Here is a 23,608-nt window from a genome sequence, read left to right as displayed (position 1 = left end):
ATTATTGTCGATAATAAAATCACTTAATAATTAATTAAATAATATGTAATAAGATTCTGAGTCTCAAAATTCTTGTCCTTATATTATATCACCCCATGGTCCTTAGAATTAACAAAATACTGTGCTGCCAATATCTGCATACCCATCATTTTGATGGCTCTCAAACTTCTAGTAAAAAGATAAAAATTAATCATATGTGGGATATAATTCCAATGTAATCTACTAGCTGCATGGATTGTCCCTGTGACTACGTAGGACAGACGAAGAGGAAGCTAACCATCAGATTGCAAGAACGCAAGCGAGCGGTCAGCTGAGGAGACATGTAGCCTCATACTGCAATGAACAATTTTGCAGCTGCTAAAATTGTTGGACAAGCAGGCACAAAAACAGCCAAGGAAGTGGAAGAAACAGCCAAGGAAGCCTAGGAAACAGGCCTCTCACCAGTCAACAGGAGTGCCGATTTACCAACAGCCTATCAAGTACTTAGAAGGCAAGGACTGGGCAGCACAAGCAAATGACAGCTAATGATTTAAAAGCCAGCCATCAATACACACCCCAATCAACATCTAAAAAAATCCACTTATTAACAGGCACTATAAATGCCACACACAGAACAGCACACACTGTGCTAGAGAGAAGTTCCCTGAAGATGGGCTTTAGCATGAATCTGAAAGCTTGGAAGGAAAACCTCTGGTCCCAGTCACATACCCAGATTGGATCCTGTCAATCAAATGTTTTTAAAAACCTGCTCTCTTTTATTATCTAGCCACCACTATTTCAACATTTTAAAATTGTTTAAATGGTCTGAAATTTCCCAAGCTTAATATCCCTCAATAAGAGGAACAGGAGTGAAAATGAGCTTTTGTGACATACATAATACAAACGTAATCTAAGTTTGCAAAAGGCACAGTTCTTCCAGGAGATGAATGAAGACTGAGCATGCAATGCTTGAGGACTGTTATGACAGGGGATGTGGAAGAGAAAACTGAAAAGGAGTTAAATAGAGTATCCTGTACAAGATAATTGGGAGATGCCCCATTTCCCAGGAAAAGAAGCTATTCCAACCCTGCAATTTTTTAGTGTAACCTACATATCATAAAATACAAAAATTAGGGGCAAAAATTTAGGGGAGATTGCCTGAAAGCACCTGGATGTAGGACAGTATGTCCAGCCATTATGGGATACTAATGGAGGGGAAGGAGAAATCAAAACTGGGAAGAATGAGGAATTTTGGAAGAGAGAAGGACTCTGGGAATTCTTTCAAGAGAAGGATTTGCAAGACTGCAATTCTAGTCCTTCAGTGTGAGATTTAGAAACAAACACCATGCACCTTTGGAGAAAGCAAGTCTAAACAGTTAATAAAATGCTTATGTGGAAAATGTTTTCCTCAACTTTGGCCATTTTAGTTCATATCCTAAAAATTCTTCATGCATGAACAAACAAAAATTCTTCATGCATGAACAAACAAAACAATTTACACACAACGTATTTGTTGCCTAGTGTTAAAAAATCATTGCCATAACATAATAACTGAGCAATATAATGGGGAAGATTTTTACGCTTGTTTGTTTAAAATGCACATTTCCCTCCAAAATCAGATACTGTGCATTTGTTAGAAGCATCCCAAGGGGTTGAGTGAAACATAAACCCCAAATGACCCATCATGCCTCGGCTTAATCACGTTAAAAGGTTGTAATGAAAAAGATCCTCTGCCTTGTTTAATGTTTTAGAGTTCTGTTTTTTCCACAACACTACTCAGCCAAATCTGAAAGAGAGACAAACATCATGGTCTTAACCACCCTTAAAAAAGGCTAATTTATATTGTAAAGTCTATAGCTCTCAAAAGTTACCTTCCACTAAAATCAGCGAGGTCCACTCTGAAATAAGAAGGATGGGAATTTGAAAAATTCAAATGGTTCAACGTCTTTTGTTTTTAGTAAGAAGTGCTCTCTGCTTTTTCATTTAAGGAAAAAAGCTGACATGCCTAAAACTCTAAATGTGTCAAACTATGTAGTATTGAGTAAAACCACACAGGATTCCATTCAGAAGGAGAAGGAAGATTTATAACATATTTTTATGTACTGACTGGGTAGCTCTGTACCAGCAGACTGGTATCCTATCTTTTCGACTTCCTTCTATACTAATATTACAAAAAAAGTAAAGGACTCATGAATCCTCATTAGAGCAGTTTGATCATAAGAAACTCGGTAGGAAAATCTGCCTGATAAATATCTCAGAGATGGTGGCTGATTTTAACATTTTACAGTAAATTTATGAATACTCTCAATGCCAATTTCCTTTGCCTTTCTCGAAATGTAAGTGTGGAAGCGTAAAAAGAATTCTGCCTTCATTTGTACTGGAAACAATACAAAAATAGCCACAGATAAACACATACACACAGAGTCATGTTTGAAATAACATTATTTCAGGTTCCTATGAAAAACTAAAGGTAGTTTATTTCTCTAAATCATTTTATTATGCTAAGCATACATTTGACTGGAAAAAAATGCAAGGCATTCAAAAAAAATTATCATTTTTTTCAAAAAAGCAATCGTTCTACAGCAATGAAACCAACTCTATAAAAATACGTTTTCTGATTAGTGACTATAATTCTGCCATTTGTAGATTTTTGTTGTTATGAGTTAAAAGACTTCCCACTTATGACTTATGTTCAAGTTTGAAATAAAAGCTTGACAAAACATTCTGACAAAAATCTTGTTAAAAGCAAAAAAGAATTGCCTCTAGAGAAGATTTTCCATTAGAATACATTAATATTTGATGGATGGTCTTAAATTGGAAGCATCTAACTTATAACATGCTGCATGTTTTAAAGAAAAACTTGGAACTAGATTGTAGTGCAATTTAATCAACCCCGTTTTATCTGAACAAAGGTAATTAAACTTTTTGAAAAATGTTTACCTTAAATATTTTGCTTGCCCAGGACCAAGAAAACAAAAGGGAAACACGTGAGATGGTTTAGTTATATTTCACCCAGCCAGCCAAATTTAGACTTTTATCAACTAGGAATATTTGCTGCTGAATTATAAAAAGAAATAGGCCTACATTTAGAATTTCATAATACCCAACGTACTAATAAATATTGAATTTCTTTAAAAAGCAAGTGGAATCTGTGTTTTATTTAGATTTTAAATGTATTCTTAAATGCTAATGAATTAATATGGTCTGCCCTGAACTGACATAGGGTGTCTTTTAATCCTACAATTGAAATAAAAGCTACAATTGATATTGTTTTTGTCCAGTTAAATCAATGAAGAAGTGAAGAGGACGAGGAAAAGGAAGAGCAGATTTCAGGCTAAGGGGTTTAAATTCTACCACTCTTTGAATCTGCAAGAAGTGAAGTTGGTTACTTGATCTGATTGCTCCCACTGCTGGCAGCGTCACTAGATGCAGCCGAGCTCAAAACCCATTGAATCACACAAGTGTTGGTTATTTTCAGAACATTCTACAAAGATTAGTTTGTAACACATGCCCAGCTCACAGCAGAAAAGAATAAATGAATTTAAGAGATCTATTTGGTCTCTAAGATCCAAATCAAAACATTCATATAACCCGAAAGGACAAAGTATTTAAACTTCACTCTTTATTATAGGTTTGTTGCAAACAGTAATTGCGAAGTAGGAAGGGGAAGGAAACAACTAAATAGTATCTTTTATATTTGAAATTAACAATCTTCCACAAGCCTGCAGCTTCTAATGTTTTTTTTAGCCAAAAGTCACTCAAAACAAAATCCAGCAAATAGGTTTTATGATTTTCAGTTTTAAAATTAGAACCAACTTGCATTACTTTGAGGCATATTTTTTTTTAAAAAAACTCTTTTTAAAATAATAATTTAAAAAAAAACCAAGGAAAATTCTGACCCGATATCTCCAATTGCTTACATTGCTTGTAATTCTCAGAGACTGATAAAGAAGTTTACAAAGATGGCCTTTATTCATAGAAAACTTTCCCATCCTTGATTATGTCCTAAAGCCTATATTTGAATCTTTATGTCACAACCTCAAAGAGTGATAAAAATTAACATTTAATCAGGCATATGATTGGAGAGAACTAGAGGGTACATGGCATTTTTTCACATTCAGTCATTTCCAATGGTTTATGATTCATTGGGCAACAATTTGCCAGGGTTACCTGGAAGCAGGTATTTTTTTGACTACTTGTAAATTCATTGTAAATTCATGCTCTTGAGCTGAGAGTTGGACCAGAAGGCCTCCGAGGTCCCTTCCACCTTTGTTATTTTGTACATCAGTGATAGCATCTTGCTACTGTAAGGCATCCAGAAACAGTCAGTCTGCCAGTCTCTTTTTCCTATTGCTTTCCACATTGTTCCAAATATCAGGACATTGTCTCCTGCATCCTATATCCTTCTGTGGGCAGTTTGGTTTTATTTATGGCACCGAATGGTCCTTTCTCTTTTCTATCCATGGGACTCTCAACAATCTTCTCCACGAATACAGTTTATTATTTTTTGAGCCTTTCTGATGGTCCAGATTCCCACATTACAACTGAGAAGACGATATCCTTGACAATACTGTATTATCTTTGGCAGTTTACATTTCAATGTTACTTATTTTTATTATATTTAAAAATCGCCCATCTCCCTCACAGATATTTGACATTTTCTTTCTCCCAAGAAACAGAGATCTATTTATTTCATGATTACAGCCTTCTCCCTTTGGTGTTTTAAGCTCAGGAGGATAGATTTTTCTTAATATTTCCAGTATTCATTTATTTATTTGCATTGGCTCACAATTTACATTTTCCTTAATGTTGAAAGCAGCTTCTACACTCATTTTTCCTCTTCAGCAACTGGTTGTCCTCATTCTTCCTCATTTATAGCCACCAAAAGGCATTAATCAGCAACTTATTTCCTACTTTTGACCTAGTGTCTTGCTGTCTATTCCATTCTAATTACTGCTTCCTGATCTGCAATATAAAATCTGCAATATGCAGATGAGGTGGTCTGTATACCCATTTTTAAGAGGTGTCCACAACTTGTAATCTATGCAGTCAGAAGCCTTAGTATTCTCCACGGGAGTAAAAAGTAAATATACTTTGGGAACCCTCTTATCTTTTCAATTATCCACTGATGTTAATGGGATCCCAGGTGCTTTTGTATCTTCTGAAATCAGCTTATCTCTCTGATAATTCTCATTCTATGTATTGCTGAAATCTGGATTGTAAAATGTTGAGCTGATTAGCATGTAAGATCCGTGTAAATCAGTTCAAAGTTGCCTTTTTTGATACTGGAATAAATCTCAACATTCATCCTGACATTTCTGCTCTGACCCATCAAATTTGCCTTTGATCATGATTCTGACTTTCCATTATCAAATGGTATATATGTCTTTGCAGCATTATTTACCTTTGGGTGTATCAGCAATTGGACATCCTTTCTACTCTAATCCAGCCACATCATAAAATCAGTGTTACTCTCATATTTGTGCTTTGCTTTTTCCCAGTAGTTATTTAGATACCTTCTGATCCAATGGGTTTATCTTTCAATACAATTTAAGACTATAAGGGGATACAAACATCCATCTGAGTTTCTTAGCAAGTTGGGAGCCCTTTATATACCTTTCATTCTGTGATGTTTATGGCCTGAAGTCTTTTCCACATTTGAGGATGGAGCATTACTTTCACCCATTTGTGTAGAAAGCAGTAGTTCTATGACCATAATCTCTTATGATTGAATTACTACAACACACTATGTTTAAAAAAATGTACTTCACATCTTTGAGAATATTTTGAAAAGCATTTTCAAGCATATAAAAATGCACTACTACAGATTTCTTTCATAAAGTCATTATATATAAATTCTATATAAAGGACGAAATTAAAGGGCAACATCTTTTGATCTGAATATATGTGAAACAGATTTATTCTATTCTATCTCAGTTTTCTAAAAATACAATCTTAGCCAATTCAGAATTTTAATCATCAGTCTGGAACCCACATTACGTATCTGATATTAGCACAATTGAGAAAGTCCAGAAATATTTCACAAGAAGAGTTCTCCACTCTTCTACTTGTTGTAGAATATCTTATGCCACCAGACTTGAAATTCTAGAACTAGAAAACATTGAATTACGCCGTCTTCGGTCTGATTTAAGTATGGTATATAAAATCATACATTGCAATGTCCTACCTGTCAATGAATACTTCAGCTTCAACCATAACAACACAAGAGCACACAATAGATACAAACTCAAGGTTAACCGCACCAAACTTGATTGCAGGAAATACGACTTCAGCAACAGAGTGGTCAATGTCTGGAATACTCTACCCGACTCTGTAGTTTCTTCCCCAAACCCCAAAAACTTTAACCATAGACTGTCTACTATTGACCTCACCCCTTTCCTAAGAGGTCTCTAGGGGGCGTGCATAAGCGCACCAACGTGCCTACCGTCCCTGTCCTATTGTTTCTTTTATTTTTCTTTTATTTTTCTTATATGTACCCATTTCATGTATTCATAACTATGTATACACTTATACTTATTATCTTGTAAACAATTGACAAATCAAATCAAATAAATAAATAAATAAATTTCTGGAAGGTACAAAGTTAAACAAAGGATATTCTACCAAGTTTTACCAGCTACTAATCCACACCCAGTCCTACTTTGAAGTTGTAGAAAGTTAGCACCCACCCCGCTCCTAGAAGAATGAAATAGTCTAGGAAATATTAAAAAGGCCAGAATATTATATTTCCCTGGATGAGAAAAGGAGAAACATATTTTTAAAGACAAAGCAGCTCCCTGCCCTCCACCCTTCAGCTCCAGGGTGACGGGATTAAGACATGGCCCTCTATCTATCTAACAACAAAGCTCACTGCATTGCGAAATCACCTGGGGAAATTACACCAACCCACAATTCAACCAGACTTATCTCAGACCAACTTCCAGGATTTGCACGTGATGCCTACAGCAGCCAATAGGCTACTTGCCCCTGCCACAGGAACAGGAAGTTCCAATTCAAAACCCAAGACAGGGTATAAATCTCTTTCTTCCATGTGGCCAGCTACCCAGAATCACATGTGCTTGGTGGTTCTGCTTCACCATTAAACCATCCTTCCAAGCAGCCTCCATGTTTCCAGTGTCTTTCTTCCCACTTGGAACTGAACCTAGACGGACATTCAAGTCAAGACTGCAGTATTTTAAACTCTTACCAAACTGGGTTAGTAAACTTAAAATCAGTGTCTGGAGCTACACTACCTGGAGTGTATAGTCTTTCTAAGACTCTGTCCTTTGTCCCACTACAAAATCCCTAAATTAAAAACAGCGTATAACATACACAGTACTTTCTGATATATGGTTGACAAGAACAGGCAAGGCAGTCTTGCATGATTAATTTTCAGTGTATTTTAGTTACCATATTTTTGAATACTGCATTTAATTCTTTGGATTTTTTAAAACATATTCAGAGAGCATATGTTAACTGAAGTAAATTTAGTAATAAATAAAAATACTATGAATTCAGTGGGAAGAATGACAATTGCAACTGAAAGAATGCTAGATTTAACCCATTTAGATAAATATATCATTTTGAGTTTATGAGTTTGCTTATCTGTACCTCAATTACTGTGGAAACTATGATCATAACATCGCTCATACCTCAGTTTACAATTATTTAAAGCAATAATCAGATAATATTCATTTCACTAATAAACAAATCCAACACCTAAAAACAGCTGAATAAAGAGTTGATATTGGAGAAACCGAATTAAAATCCCGAACTAACTAAAAAAATGTATCCTTTAAAATGAAGCCTGAAGAGCATTCAATATTAAAATATTTCATAAACCACAATATATATTTGATATATTTAAAAATTACTATGTTTAAAAATATCATTTTAATAAGATAGAAAATTCAATTCCACTGAATTTCACTAGGGCTTGCACTACATAAGTGAACTATTTTTTACTGAATTATATATTTTTTAATTTTATTGCTTTATACATTGCAGGTCCTTTTCTACACTGATATGCATCCCAAGATATAAAACAATTTGTTTCAATATTTACAAGATTCTGCTGAAAGAATGAAAGTCCAGAGTGGAAATATGCTATAGTTTCAGAAAGCCTTGAAACTATAAAAGAAATATATATATTAATGAAGGAGAATGTATATTTGTATTCTTTAGGCTTTTATTTAAGCACTTATGGCTTCAATCTTGTTTGTTCCCCAGAGCATTTCCAACTATTTAAGAGATACATCTCCATCTATGTGGCACTTTTCTGAATCCCAGTGTACTGGTGTTTAATTGGAAGACCTTCTACATTCAGGGAAGCATCTCTAGAACATGTTCTTAAAGATTATATCCTTAACCACTGAACTTTCACTCAGGAAAAACACAACTCACTAGTCTTTAATACAATCCAAAACAAAATATTATAAGTTAGATCCACACTTAAGTTATGCTTAGAATGAAATCAAAAGCCTTAATTTAATCATAACAAAAGCGCACCATTATTAGAACCAGTCTCATCTAAATATATGTAAATCTGAACCTAAACTATAACATTTTGTTTGTTTAAATAAGTGAATTATATTTGGTAAAGTTATAAACCCCTATTCCCACTTACACTTTTTCTGGTACAAGCAGGCCCTGATATTACTGATTTTCTTCTTCGGTCTAACAGCAAGTAATGTCTTCATGGGTGCAGCATAGCCATTCCTGCCTAAAGTGCTTTAGCTAATATTTGGGTGATAGTGTTTATGGATTTACCTACCATAAATTGATAATCTGTGATTTTAACTTTCCCTGAAGGAAAGGCCACCGTGTCAACTGACTTGGCTTGATTACTGGAGGATCAAGAAGGGATTCTTATAGAGCTTTCAAGAGGTTTACTAGGGCCTTCTTCATTCCAGGAACCAAATCTGCTCTTTATGGCTCACTACTATGTATAAAGAGCTATGCAAATTTTCCTGTATCTGTTGCTATGCCTGTAAAGCAAACCTCTAGAGTCCATCCATGTGCAACACATCTTCCTAAAGTGCATGTCTTACTATAGTTTTTCTGCAGTGATCATGGGCATTTTGAGTTTAACTACCAAAGCCCAGTGCTTTACTGTACTACTCCCAGAACATTTAAAAAGTCACTAAAGCTTTTAAGGGGGAAGGGGGAGGAAACTATGCAAGTGCTTTGTTAGATGAAGCTGACCACACTTCATTGGAACCAGCCAGATCAGATAAATAAAATGAAACAGACATTTCTGGAGCTATCTTGAAAGCTTTCCATTAGACTGTGCCGAGGGTATTCACTAGCAGTAGCCAAGTGCCCAGGTTGGTGTAAGCAACCCTTTGCCAATTCTAGTGTGTGTTTCCAAAGACTGTACTTTATTTGTATGTATTGAGCAATGTTCATTTGGTACTGGGCGAAGGTCTTTGGGGAATAACTCACATTTGCTTCAATCATTCTGTGAATATGGTATAAACACGTTAACAGTATGATAGAATACTGGAAGAACATTCTAAAAAATGAAGAAAGTGGATAATTTTCAGCAAATAAATTGTTGGAACCTTGGGGCTCTGTGAACTCGGTTGCTTTCTTGCAGACATTCCATTACCCAAACCAGGCAACATCGTCATTACCAACAAGTAAACAGTAGCCCAAATGATAAGCCAACAGTAAACAGCCCAACCAAAGAACCTCTAAGACCACTCCCATTGACAGGGCAAGCCATTAAAATATAAATTGAGATCACACTCCTATTAGCATCCCTGAGTTACAAGTACACTCCTTTATAAGCTGTCTTCTACTATGTTGGTGCTCTCTAGATGTGTTAGAACTGTAATTGCCACAATTCTTAACAAACCTAGTTAAGAGGAGGGAGAAATGGGGTACAGGTAGTCCTCAACTTACAACAGTTCATTTAGTGATCATTCAAAGTTACAAAGGCTCTGAAAAAAGTGACTTATGACCAGTTTTCACACTTATGATCATGGTCATGTGATTCACATTCGAATGTTTGACTGGCTCATATTTATGACAGTTGCAGTGTCCCAGAGTCACATGATCACTTTTTGAGAACTTCTGACAAATAAAGTCAATGGGAAAGCCCGATTCACTTAACAAGTGTGTTACTAACTTAAATGCTGCAGTGATTCACTTAACAATTGTGGCAAGAAAGGCATGCCACCTAACAAAAAGGGGCAAAACTCACCTAACAAATGTCTCACTTAGCAATGTAAATTTGGAGCTCAACTGGTTGTAAGTCAAGGACTACCTGTAGTTGATGCCACCTGATTGAATTGATGGCTGATTTTATTTATTTACTTCTTGAATAAGCCATCAGTATTCTCTGTATTTTTTCCTGGCAAGTGGTTCTTATTCAACATACTATCTATCAGAGCAAATTTGGATTTTTGCTACATACTACATGTATGTAGTACTACACAACACAATCCCAGTGTTCTCTTCACATTGGAATTGATTTGCTAGTTTCCCTTCCTAAGTTATATATTCTCTCTTATCTCTATCAGCTTTGTATCGAAAACCAGTACTAACAGCATTCCTTTTTTTAAAAAAACAAACATTTTATTACACAAAACAATTAAAAACATTGAACATGGTGAAGTCGGTTTGACATGATTTTGGGTCAATATCGCATATATATATATATATATATATATATATATATATATATATATATATTCTTAAGTTTTTGCGGGTATTTATATGTATGGTATTCAGCTTTGTTCGGGTGTTTTCCCACGTCATTATAGTTGTGCTTTTTAAAGTTGTAGCAACATTTAGGCGGAATCTCATCTGCCATCATCAGGCTTCTGTATAGTGTTCATCTGCGAGTCAGACTTTTACAGCCGTTTCTGTTTTAAATTTGGTGCTAGCAACAATGCTATTTAGCATTGTTGCTACACAGAGAAAGCTGCAGCAAGACAATACTGCCTTTAGTTCATTAATTTGGGAACAAAGCTTATCTGTCCTTAGGAAGTGTAGCCCTTTAAAGCATTTACAATTCATCACCAAGATATACATGTTTGTGAAGAAATCCAGCACACTTTTATTAACCGAAGATGTACTTGAAAAATTTATAGGATCTTTTTCCCACATTAGAAACTCAATCAGAAAAGTGTACAGAAGAAGGGACAAAAGATTTGTTCTTACAGCTGATAAAAAATTTATATCAAGGCATTCAAGTAAAGTTATTTTCTGTGTTCTGATTTAATGAATCATTTGAGCAATATCTAGCTAGTGTGACACTGATGTAAGGCTCATTGAAGCCTGCTCTAATGCCTACTAGTATTGCCTTTCCTGGGATAAAAAAGGCAGAAAAATGTGTCAGACTAAAGCAAGATCAAAGTAAGTGCAGTTCTAGGGATGCCAGGAATTTGATTTGCTACATTTCTTGATGTATGAATGGCTGGCCCACCATTCTATAGATTTCATTGGTTCATATAATTCTTAAAGGAGGAAAATCAATATTACAGCAATAAGGAATTTCTAAAATAATTTTTGCTAGTAATTAGAACTGACAACCAGACAATGACTACTTGATGTTTTATATCTATAAAAATCTACCAATAATTCTTAGTGGAAAAAAAGTAATGCAAAGAATTCTAAATTTTTACTAAATGCGTTTTGATTCTCGAAAACCTTTCCTCCCAATATTTAACGTTAGGGATGCAATCTGTAAAAAAGAAGCAGAATGCTTTTGTTATGCTTTCTGTACTTGGCATCTCTTATTGTGTAGTTCTAGGCAGGCAGAAATACAATTGCTATTTAAATTTCCTCTCATTATGCTACTAGAGCAGAATATGCTCTAGACCTGCCATCTTGCCTGTTTTGACACCTCCTGTCCCCACACAAAACAACCACACACACTGCTTTAGCACAGCGGCCCCTAACCTTTGGAATACCAAGGATTGGTTCCGTGGAGAGAGGTCTTTCCATGGATTGAGGGGGACGTGGTTTTGCATGCTGCCTGCATTCTGCAGGATGGGGCTTCGCTTGTTTGCGCGGCCCAGTTTCTAGCATGCTGCGGACTGGTGCCGGTCCACAGACCAGGGGTTGGGGACCCCTGATCTAACCACGCAAACGTCTAGCAGTGTAATCAATAGCAGTGTATGATGTCAATATACATACAAAAAGATTAGGGCTTGGGTTGCACAGCCACAACCACCATCTTGCCTGTTCTGACTCCCCTGCAGACACTACAGCCAATTGGTTTCAATCGAATTTTGTTCTCAACTGGTTAGTTCTAATTTTGCAATCATGTGCTAGCAGTAAGTTGCAAGATACTGTGATATATATTTGAAGATGACAATAGACAGTACAGACTTGTTTGGAGCTTTAGTTCTGGAGGCCTAGGCGGAAGTTAATGCCTATAGTAAGTTACTGTGCTTTTCTTCAGGTGTCAGGTTTCCTAGGAAAGTTGGTATATTCCAAATACTAGTCTTCATCTTTTGTTTTATACATTAATTATATTATATATAGGTTTGTCATTTCTTCAGTTCTGTCACACTCTAACATATTTTTTTCAACTGCCATCAAAAGAAAACTAACATTAGGTAAATTAAGAATGTGGTAATTCATATAAGGGAAAGAATAAGGTAGGGTCACTGTATTTCAAGGAATCCAATTGAATACTTACATAGACAACAGCACAATGGTAATTAAGGTCCATACTGGAGCTTTGTGAATTATATTTGTATTTGTCAACCTGAGGGGAGAAAAGTCAACATTAGCAATTCTTGCATTTCTGAAATTGTTAGAGCAGAATGGCTCAATAGCTATCAAATAGTAAAACCTGGAATGCAACAATAAAAAAACATGTCTCTTTATGTCTGATATCCTGATGTACTGATGTATACCAAGGGTCTTCAAACTTGGCAAGTTTAAGACTTGTGGACTTCAACTCCCAGAATTCCTGAGCTAACCTGACTGGAGGAGGAATTCTGGGAGCTGAAGTCCACAAGCCTTAAAGCTGTCAAGTTGAAGACTCCTGATGTATACCAAATTACTTTAAACAGGATTAAAGGCAGGATCAAACTAGTTTAACTTGCTATAGATCATACATAGACCTCTCTTTCCACTCCCCATATCAGAAGAAATCTCAAAGGCAAATGTCCCCTTTCTACAGTACCCAATTTCCTTCTTTACTTGTATTTATTCATTTAGTATGCTTGCTGAATACATTTGTCTTCCTTCAAAGCAAAGGCAGATACTGTAACATGTTGATTCCTTGTCTCCTCTCTACCGATCAAAACATTCTTTATTTCAAGATCAGCTAGCTTGAGACAGTAAATGAGCCCATGTCTGTTCAACAAATCATATGGCTCAATAGGTTTTGATTCTGTCTTTCCACATGCATGCTCAGACAACTGAGGAACAGTTGGTGCTGAACATCACAAATCACTGGCTGTATTCCTATTTGGGATGAAAAGTTTCTAGAAGCCTATCTGCCTATCTATCTATCTATCTATCTATCTATCTATCTATCTATCTATCTATCTATCTAATTTACATTGCCGCCTATTTGCCCAAGGCGGCTTACAGAATATAAAAACCACATTTAAAAGAATAAAAATAATCAAATAAATTAATATAATAATAAAATCATAATAAAATCACTCCCCCACCCCCCGCCCTGGCGACAGCAGATCACAAGAGCCATTTAATGGGCTCCATTCCGCTCTGGGTTCTCCAGACCCGCTGGCAGAACGAGGTCTTCAGCACCTTCTGGAAGAGTATTAGAGTGGGGGCCGTCATTCTCTGGGAGAATGATGTTCCAGAGAGAGGAAGCCACCACAGAGAAGGCGCTTCTTCTGGGTCCCACCAGGTGTATCTCCCTCGGGGATGGGACCCACAGCATTCCCTGCCTCCCCGCTCTGATGGGTCGGGTAGATGTGACCGGCAAGAGACGGTCCCTCAGATAACCTGGTCCCAAGCCATGAAGGGCTTTAAAGGTAACAACCAGCACCTTGAAGCAAATCGGCAGCCAATGCAGCTCCCGCAGGAGAGGTGATACATGTGCACACCGGAGTCTGCACAAAATCATACGGGCCGCTGCATTTAATAGACTGAATGAAGAACACTCAGTTTTCAGAGCCAAGAAGAACGAACATAGAAGCAGCATGGGTTCTCTTAATTGGTGTTAAAAGTGTCCGTGCTGTTCAGGAATATCTAAAAGTCTACAGATTCCCCATCCTTATACTGAAGAATAACAAAGTAAAAAATCCTTCAGAATTTGGGCTATATTAAGTATGTAACCGGAAGACTTTTGCCTTATTGGTACATTCAGGTCTCATGCGATTAGAAGCAAATAACGTAGACAATGACAAAAAGAAATAATTTCAAAATACATTATGTTTTGTTAACAATACTAGTTATTTATGGAAAATGAGCATGTATTGGTAATCTAGTCATTATTTTGACTGATGTAATATTGTAATATTGACCTGGATGAAAGGATGAAAGGCTGAGTTAACCTTGAGCATGGTGAAAATCGAACTGCCAAATTGCAGTCAGCTGGCAGTCAGAAGAAGTAAGTAGCCTGCAATGCTGGATTCTAACCACTGCACCACCAAGTGCATACCAAGAAACTTCATTAAAAATGCATATAATGTACGCTGAATTGGAAACTATTTCATTCCTAGAAGTATATTCAATACTGAATTCCCATGTATAGTATCTGTGATAGATGACTTTCATATTTTCTAGAAATAATTATACAGCTTCAGAATTCTTCTGATTTCTTACTCAGACAAGTTTTTTTTTGTTAAAAGGGAGATCAAGTCATGTGGTTTACAATAAATTCAATGCCCTAAATTAATATTTTGTATATAGTATTAATATATAAGTATAAGTATTACTTGTATAAGTATTACTATAGTTTATATAGCTTATATACCCCAATATACTTCGTTTAGGTGTTACTTAGCACAATAAGTTACCTTTTCTGTGTCTTTTATGGCATTCAGTTAAGTTGATTTTTAAAAAGCAGCGTAGCACAGGACCTGAACTTAGCCCTAGCTTTTTAAAAACCGGACTAGTGGATCTTACTGACACTTATATCTGTAACAGGAACCTCAAATGCCATCCTACTTTTTACCAGGTTGCAAAAATAATAAAATTAGTAGGACTGCAATCAATAACAATCTTCTGCTAATTGATATCATCCCGACATTACAATTGAGATTTCATCCCCACATCTCCTCTGGGCAGTAGGGAATCCTTAGTTAGAACATTCTTGCTCTTCTATACCTAAGTGATGAAATCAAGTATTCTATCTGCAGTTTCAGGAAGTAACTGACACTGGACTAAAAAGGATTTGCATGAATCTTTAAAAGAGATAAAGAGATCTACTCTATATGCAGCTGACATAGTTGGTACTTGCTAAACGGCTCTATTAGTTTGTTGAGTTACCGACAGAAACAAAGGATGAAGGTCTAGATTAAACACTGATGACAGGAGTAAACACTTAAGACAAGGTGCCTGACAGAATCATCCTGACAAGCAATTCATATGTAACTTTCCAGTTAAGCTGCCCTGATGAGATGAGATGAGATGGAAGAGACAGGCCTCAAATCACTGGGGAGAAAGAACTCTGTCAGACAGGAGAGAGGAAAGCACCTTTGTTTCAATGCCCTACAAGGGAGCCATTACTGATCATGGATCAAGAAGGAATCAATGTTGTGTCCCAACTCCAAGAAGCGGTTGTTTGTGTCAATTAACTCTTATTAAATGTCAGTATTGATTGGCAAGGTCTGAACACCAGTTGTTGCCATCAATATGGTACTTATAGCAGAGGAAGCCCGGAGACATCCATAATGTGCTCAGTGGAACTGAATATAGTAGCAGATAGTGAGCTAAGCTATCACTAGGCTGGAGAAGGAGTTAGGACTCCACCGGTCAAAAGCTTTTTGGCTACAATTTCTGTCCCGGATGAAATTTGCACAAGCATCCTACAAAAGCCCTGATGGTCTGAAGCAAGTAATCCACAAGCATGAAACCTTTTAGACTTAGAGAGAGAGAGAGAGAGAGAGAGCAATCAACCTTTGAAAAATAAGGTGCACTGGAGCTGAGGTTTCAGAAGAGAAAAAGAATTAGTCAGGAGTATATGCTACGCAGAACAGGTTCACTACTGTACTCCTTTGTCTTATCTGCAGATAATGCTCTTTTAAAATACAATACAGTCCTTGACTTACAACAGTTCACTTAGTGACCATTAGAAGCTACAACATTGAAAAAAAGTGACTTATGACCATTTCTCACACTTATGACCACTGGAGCATCTCCACGGTCATGTGATTTGCATCTCCACGGTGATGTGATTTGACAACTGGATATTTATGATGGTTGCATTGTCCCCGGCATCACGTGATCCACTTTTGCGATCTTCTGACAAGCAAAGTTAATGTGGAAACCAGATTCACTTAACAACAGTGTTAAGTGTTAAATTAAGTAAATTTAAATTTACTAAATTAGTAACAAACGTGTTACTAATTTAACAACTGCAGTGATTTGCTTAACAAATGTGACAAGAAAAGTCGTAAAATGGGGCAAAACTCACAAACTTGTTGGTTCTACAACACAACAAGACAGACACAGACTTCAGAGAGTAATTAGGACTGTAGAAAAAACAATTACCACCAACCTGCCTTCCATTGAGGACCTGTATACTGCACGAGTCAAAAAGAGGGCTGTGAAAATATTTACAGACCCCTCACATCCTGGATATAAATTGTTTCAACTCCTTCCCTCAAAACGCTGCTATAGAGCACTGCACACCAGAACAACTAGACACAAGGACAGTTTCCCCCCGAAAGTCATCACTCTGCTAAACAAGTAATTCCCTCAACATTGTCCAACTATTTACAAAGTCTGCATTACTATTAATCTTCTCATCACTTCTTATCACCCATCCCCACCCACTTGTGACAGTATGACTGTAACTTTGTCACTTGCATCCTTACGATTTATATTGTTTCCTAGTATGATTTGATTGTTTATTGTACCCTATGACTATTATTAAGTGTTGTTCCTTGTGATTCTTGACTCTTGACGAATGTATCTTTTCTTTTATGTACACTGAGAGCATTTGCACCAAGACAAAATCCTTGTGCGTCCAATCACACTTGGCCAATAAAGTGTTCTGTTCTGTTCTACTCTACTCTACTCACAAATTTCTCATTTAACAATATAAATTTTGGGCTCAATTGTGGTCATAAGTAAAGGACTATCTTTATTGTAAAAAAAAATCCACCAATTTTAGAAATGCGTATGTTTTTGTTATGTCAGATAAAACCACAGATTATTTTTTTTGTATATGTAAAAATGAAAGACACGAAACGTGAGGGTGTATGGAATGTTCTTGGAAGTTTCTAAACTATGCCAAAAATGGAAACATATCAACAAAAAAAATGTTTGAGGATAATGGACCTCCCTTTCGTTTTGCATATTCTGATTGATTTCATCAACGTGTTATCATGTGCTAAGATACATTGGGTCTAAGAAAAGATACCCCATCTCAACATATTTATTTTTATACTTTTTTTAAAAAAAAGATGTGTTTGCATATAAAGTCCATGTGCAACAGAAACTGAGAGCTTTACTCTTGGTACATTTTGTTCCTTTTGCATTAATGCAATTCATGTATGGTCTAAAAAGTGAAGCACTTCCACAATTGTGTTCCCCTCATCCCTACCAGATCCTTACTCTCAGGAAGGGAGAGAGGGATTTTTTCCAGGGACAAACACAACTGGAGCTACCTAGAGTTGGTTGCTAAGCAGTACATTTTGGCTCCTCCTGTTGTTTACACAGGAGCTTCAAAGAGTTGCAGCAGTTGCAACAGCCTTGTTGTGGATAACATGACAGCATCATTATCTAAAGCAACCTGTCCATATTGATGCCTTAGAGATAGTGTACTCTTTATCAATTAGAAGCCAAACTATCACCAACTGTGCAGACCTGGAAATAATGAAAGTTGTAGGCTAAGATTATAAACGGAAGAATGTTAATCTACAATTGAAGGAGCGTACTTTTTCATCATTCCTTCAGGCCTCATAAAACTACATTGTCTTTCAAAGAATCTTCTTATGCATTTAGTTGTTGTTTTTTTGCCAACAATCTGTGCCCTATCATCATGGAGAAAAGCAGAATAGAAATACTTTAAAAAAAGCATTCTTAAAATCTAGTTATCTGAAAAGGGAGAAGATTTGGACTACTTCCCCAACAAAATGTTCTGCAGCTGTGCTGAATTACAGAACTGCCCTTAGAATTCTCACTCAGTGTGACCCCTGGTCAATATGTTGGGAATTCTGGGAACTGTAATCCATATATTTGAAAGATACCAAGGAGGCCACATTGGAAAAGGCAAGGATTGAGCAGACAAACATGCCCTTTCCCAAGGCAGATGTGCTAATTCAATCAATTTGGCAGTCAGCAACTAAAAGAAGTATGTTAGTAAAGTACTTATAAGGTTTAAATATTGACAATTCTGTCTCAGTGAATACATAACATCAATCCATGATTTATTGCAGCAAAGCAATCGTTCCATTTCCCAATTAAAACTTCATGCAAATTAAACCTTTAACCAGAAAAGCATCGTTTGATCCCAAAAGGCTGTCCCTTCCAATAGCATTTATAAGTATTTAAATGCATTTAAATAGCAACAACCAAAATCATATCTGCCAACTTCTGTATTCAGCCAGGATTTCAATGTTGTCTTTTCCCCTCCTTCCACATCATTTTTCCAGCAGAACACTCAAGACAACCCTGGAGATTATTTGACATCTCGGTTTGTGTAACAAAAGCATACAGGCACTGAGGGACTTGGCTAAAGAACTATAACTATCCCATAATGTCTCCAGAGAACTCTTTAGTGTACTTTCCAGTGACTGAATGAAATGGTGCAGATCAGAAGATGAAATTTTGTGCTCCTTTAAAAACTGATGGAGCTGAAAATTGCTGCTGCTGATTTTACTTTTTTTTAAAAACACTTTATGTTTTTAAAGCTGAAACGGCTTCCCCCGCCGCCTCCATTCCTCCAGAAACGACTCTGTGTTTTATGTCATACAATAGGACATTTCTTGAATTTCATCTGAAAAAGTTTTCCAGGTCAAATTCTTTTTAATTTTACTTTCCTGTTCGATAGGCAGGATAGTTTAATTCTTTTTTTCTCTTTCTTTAGCAAATGGTTGCTACAGTTTTGAATTTAATCACTTCATAAGGACTAAAATATTGGTCTTTCCTTCCCCGAGAAGGCAGGAGAAAAGTATAGTAGCAGGCAAGCAGGTCACTAGTGAAAGAAGAAATGAACAATCTGAAGAACTAGAGGACAAAAAACAACAACACAAAACCCTCAGAAAGCAGAACTGTTAGTCCTCCAGCACCTACTTCCAAGCTAACGTGACCCAACCCTTCTAGTCTTTTCTTAAAGAGAGGCAATTCAAAACCTTGTACGCACTTTCTCCAGTTCTATTATATTCTGTGGAGCCCAGAAATAAATTCTGTGGAGCCCAGAACTATCAAGTAAATATTTTAAAATATAGAATGAAACGTGAGACAAATCTCAAGATACTAAATTTTGCTTTGTAAAGCCAGAAGCTGTACTGCACATCACTAACAACACAAGATTTTAAGTTTTCCATATACTAGATAAAAAGTTTAGGAATATTATGTTTAATTTCAAGCTATGCTGCCTTAAGAAAATTGGTCAGACAATGTGATCTATTATTTGAATTGCAGGATTCTAATTCTTCAGCCACATTTTCTTTAGCAAGCATCAATCTGTCATTGCTTAATAAGTTAAACCTTGAGATTCTTTTATATTATTTTATATTTACCTAAATGTTTTTACAAGATTTCTCAGTTCACTATAAACATCACCAAAAGGAATCTTAAGCGGGCCCAAAACAGCAGGTAAACTGAAACACAGAGGGAGACAGAAAAACAAAGCAAACTTAGTTAAAAGTATTAGAATATGTACTTCACTTAAATTCCAAATGAAGTTTCATATATGTCATTAATCATATTTCCTTTACATTTCATCAGATGTCAGGTAAAATTTTGTCATCTCTCAAACTATCACAAAGACATTAAAAACTATCACAAAGACATGCATTTGACTAATGTATAAGGAATTATTTTGCTGAACAAAGAATAATCCTTTCTTACACATTCTCAAAATTCCACATTTGTTTTCTTTTGTGGGGTATACAGAAGAAATGTATGGAATACGAAACAAACGAGGAATAAATCAGGATTTTGAATTTAGCTATAACAAAATGAAACAATCCAGGATTCAAATCTAATCTGAAGAAGCTAGCAACTTGATTAGCAAAACATCAACACGTGTTCATGGTTGCACATAGTATTAATAAAGATTTATTAAGCAAACCATGGTTTCATTTTACAGTTATTAAAAATGTTTTTAAGATGGGTTGATACATTACAATTAATGGCTATGAAGCATATTATCCCTTCCAAGTTAACTGTTTCTGTATATTTACGGTAGTTTTTTGAACGTATATGTATATATATATATCAACAGCTGATGCAAAAAGATGCTTACGCTTTTTGAAGTTTTTCAAGCACAATCCGGGTCCGTATTTGCTGCTGAGCTTTAGAATCTACAAGGGGCAAAATGGGAGCCCACTGTTCATTGTCCTAAATAGTGTAAAAATGGCACAAATATGATATAGAGAATATAACACTGAAAGGTTATAACAAATAGGTTAAAATGGTATCTGTGTTGGCAAAATATACTAAGATCGTCTTTGGTGAATCATAAAACAAAGTGAATATTGAAGACATTGAATAATTGTGAGGTAGAATAATTTATTTGAACAATGGCAAACAAAAAAGCTTTTATATGGGATCCTTCAAGAATTCATAAATTTGCTCTTCTTGGAGAAATAAAAATAAAATAAAAACAAAAGCCAGTTTGATCTAGCGGGTTAAGGTGTTTGCCTAGAAACCAAGAGACTGAGAGTTCCAGGCCTGTCTTAGATGTGAAAGCCAGCTGTGTAACTTTGGGCCAGTCATTTTTTCTTAGCCCAACCTATCTCATAGCGTTCTTGTTGTAATGAAAATAAGAGAAGGAAGGAATATTAAGTACCTCCTTCATTTTTTTATAATTACCTTGAGTATTAATAATATAGGTAATAATTACCTTGAGTATTAATTACCTTGAGTACCTTGAGTATTATAAAAAATAATAAAGATGGGTTTTTTTTAAGATGGGGTAAAAGATAAAGATGGATAAAAAAAATATTTTAAAAATCTGCATTAAGACCTCAAGCTCAATTTGAGCAGCATCCAATCATAAACCAAACCCCATCCCCCTCCCCCAAAATACAACTGAAAACAATAACAGGCAACCAGAACCGAGATTCATATTGTATTCCTCCAGGGAGGAACTCCATTCAGCTTGGGCCCAACACCTGAAGGTTGACATTATAGCCACTTCCTTTATTTTCAGGATACTTACTTGAGACTTCCCATTCTGCTGTTCCCTTTCTGATTGCATTGCCAAATCCTCTTCTTCGATGACAGTGAACTTTCCTTTGTAAAATTCGCTCACCTTTAATTCTAACTGTAATGTCTCCTTTTTTAAATTTTCAAAGCTCGGTAACGGTTTGGAAGCTGTCCTAGAGTCCTGGAAAGGCAAAGACTGATCTAGGCTGTTTAAAGTGTGTTTTGGGGATACAGCTTCACCGCTACTGGCATTTTCCAAATCATCTTCATCAAGCTCTTCCTTCTCAGAGTCATTTGGCTGGGTGTGCTGCAGTAGATGAATAGAGGTGCTGCAAGAGCCATGGAGAAACTTTAACGTCTCTTCACTCCTCCATTCAGTAAATGTCTTCCAGAGGCTCTCTAACAAGCTATCTTTGGCCGCAAGGGAGTCTGCTGGACTTCTGACAGACAGTTTTGATTGAGCAAGTAACCTTTTAAGTTGGTCTGCCCCTTTTTGGCTCACTCCCAGAAACATTACTTGGGAGCAGCTAGTGTTATTTCCAAGATTTTCAGAGACCTGTACATTTTCAAGAACATTTTGAGAATGGCAAGGTTCTTCCCCCTGAATATTACCATCTGATGTGCCTTTGCTTAGTTGGGCTGAAGTCTCATCAAGCGTATCCTCTGGGGTGAAGAGCTTGGATTCGGCTCTCTTGGTAGAACTTTTTTTCAGGATGCTCTTGAGGGGCTTCCTGGCCAACTTCTCTGCATTTGAAAGATTCTCTTGTAGAACAGAAGAAACAAACTCCTGCTCAGCATCACTGTTGCTTTCACTGCCTGAGTCAGAGTCATGATGGATTTCTGCAGGAGTGGGATTTTCAATGTCTAAGGCTTTAATTCTTTCGCTGACTAATTTTATTTCCTTCCCAGAGTAGCCACTGTCAATAGAAATAAAAATGACAATAAGAAACACACAGACAGTAATACATAAAATGTCTGTTTTAAAAAGCATGTTCCTTGGCTGAACGCCACAAGTAAACCAGATGAAGACCTACTTTCTTCTGTCTAAAGAAGCGGGAAGTACATGTGGAAGTCAGATAGGCCATCATCCGACCTGCCCTTCCTTGGGTTTCCTGTCATAATTATAATCTACAGGCCTATGTTTAGGCTGGCTAGAGGAGAGGAAGCAGAGACCATGCGGTAGAACAGATTACAACGAAGAGCAAGAAGGAAAAAGAAGGAGCAAATTTGGACAGAAAGAAAGAACAAAACCTTTTCTTGTTGCTGTAGCAATTGTTTTTTGTTTAAATCTGCCATTTAGCCAGTTTACACAATTTATTAAATAGTTGGAGTTGATGTTGACTTTAAGTAGTTTGGCTATTTTAATTTAAAATAACTGTAAAAGCTGTAGGGCTGTAAAGCTAAAGAGGGTTTTTTTTTAAAAAATTAGTACCTTTTATTTTTTCTAACAGAAATCTTTAATCTTACAAAAAAACCAGAAAAAAATTAAAATACTAACTAAAGATACAAATTACAAAAAAAGTCATTTTCTCACTAGTGCAGTAAGAAAAATGTCACCAATCTGGTTCTGTCATTTCAAAGTGTAATTTTCTTTTCCTTTTTATTCATTCACACTGCCTTTAGTATTTTATTTCCCTTTTGTAGTATAGCTTCTGTTTTACTATCTGCACAATACATAGACAGTTCCTGGCAGATGCTTAAATAAATAATTTGGCCTCACACACATTAATGATAACTATAAAATATATAATATATAAATATTAAAATTTTATTAAATAAAATAGGTTTGTGAGGGAAAGAGTATTGCCAAATTGCTGAGTATAATAGGATGCCTGGGAATTAAATTGGGTAAATTTAATTTTTAAACTCTGCAGACCTTTGTAGAAATTTCTTTAATGATCTTTATGGGAAATGCTTTAGATGGAAGGATTATTGCAAAATAAGTTTGGTTTAGGGCTTACTTTCAACCATTCTTGAGAAAAAGGAAAAACAATTCCAAAGCTTTTAAATTCAAACTGTCTCCAGCTGAAATGCTCAGTTTTGAGTTCAGATTCCCTTTTTTTTTTTTCAGACTTATTACCAGTATTTCAATGCTATTCTGGCCTTGTAACCTAGCTATTTCAAGCAGGAGCTGTCAACACAGAGT

The 23,608-nt window shown here is 36.1% G+C and overlaps 1 protein-coding gene across 2 annotated transcripts in view; it reads right to left on the bottom strand.

The window, feature by feature from the left end:
* RPAP2 (RNA polymerase II associated protein 2) overlaps positions 1–23,608 on the bottom strand; it is a 46,228-nt gene that overhangs the window by 10,053 nt on the left and 12,567 nt on the right. The window contains exons 8-12 of one of the 2 annotated variants that reach the window (XM_087960610.1): positions 21,476–22,379; positions 20,558–20,652; positions 19,830–19,910; positions 12,635–12,703; positions 12,499–12,524 (exon numbers count right to left, since the gene is read on the bottom strand). In XM_087960610.1, coding sequence (XP_087816736.1) covers positions 12,521–12,524; positions 12,635–12,703; positions 19,830–19,910; positions 20,558–20,652; positions 21,476–22,379 — 1,153 coding nt within the window. In that variant the 3' untranslated portion in view covers positions 12,499–12,520. Of the gene's footprint in view, positions 1–12,498; positions 12,525–12,634; positions 12,704–19,829; positions 19,911–20,557; positions 20,653–21,475; positions 22,380–23,608 lie in introns of those variants that run through there. The other variant, XM_026674102.2, reaches the window with a different exon arrangement.

The sequence above is a fragment of the Notechis scutatus genome, chromosome 3 (genome assembly GCF_049901735.1).
Source record: "Notechis scutatus isolate UNSWTSFEM ecotype Mainland chromosome 3, rNotScu1.2, whole genome shotgun sequence".
NCBI lineage: Eukaryota > Metazoa > Chordata > Lepidosauria > Squamata > Elapidae > Notechis > Notechis scutatus.
Note: the sequence above shows the minus strand (reverse complement) of the source record. Positions and strands in the feature narration are given on the sequence as shown.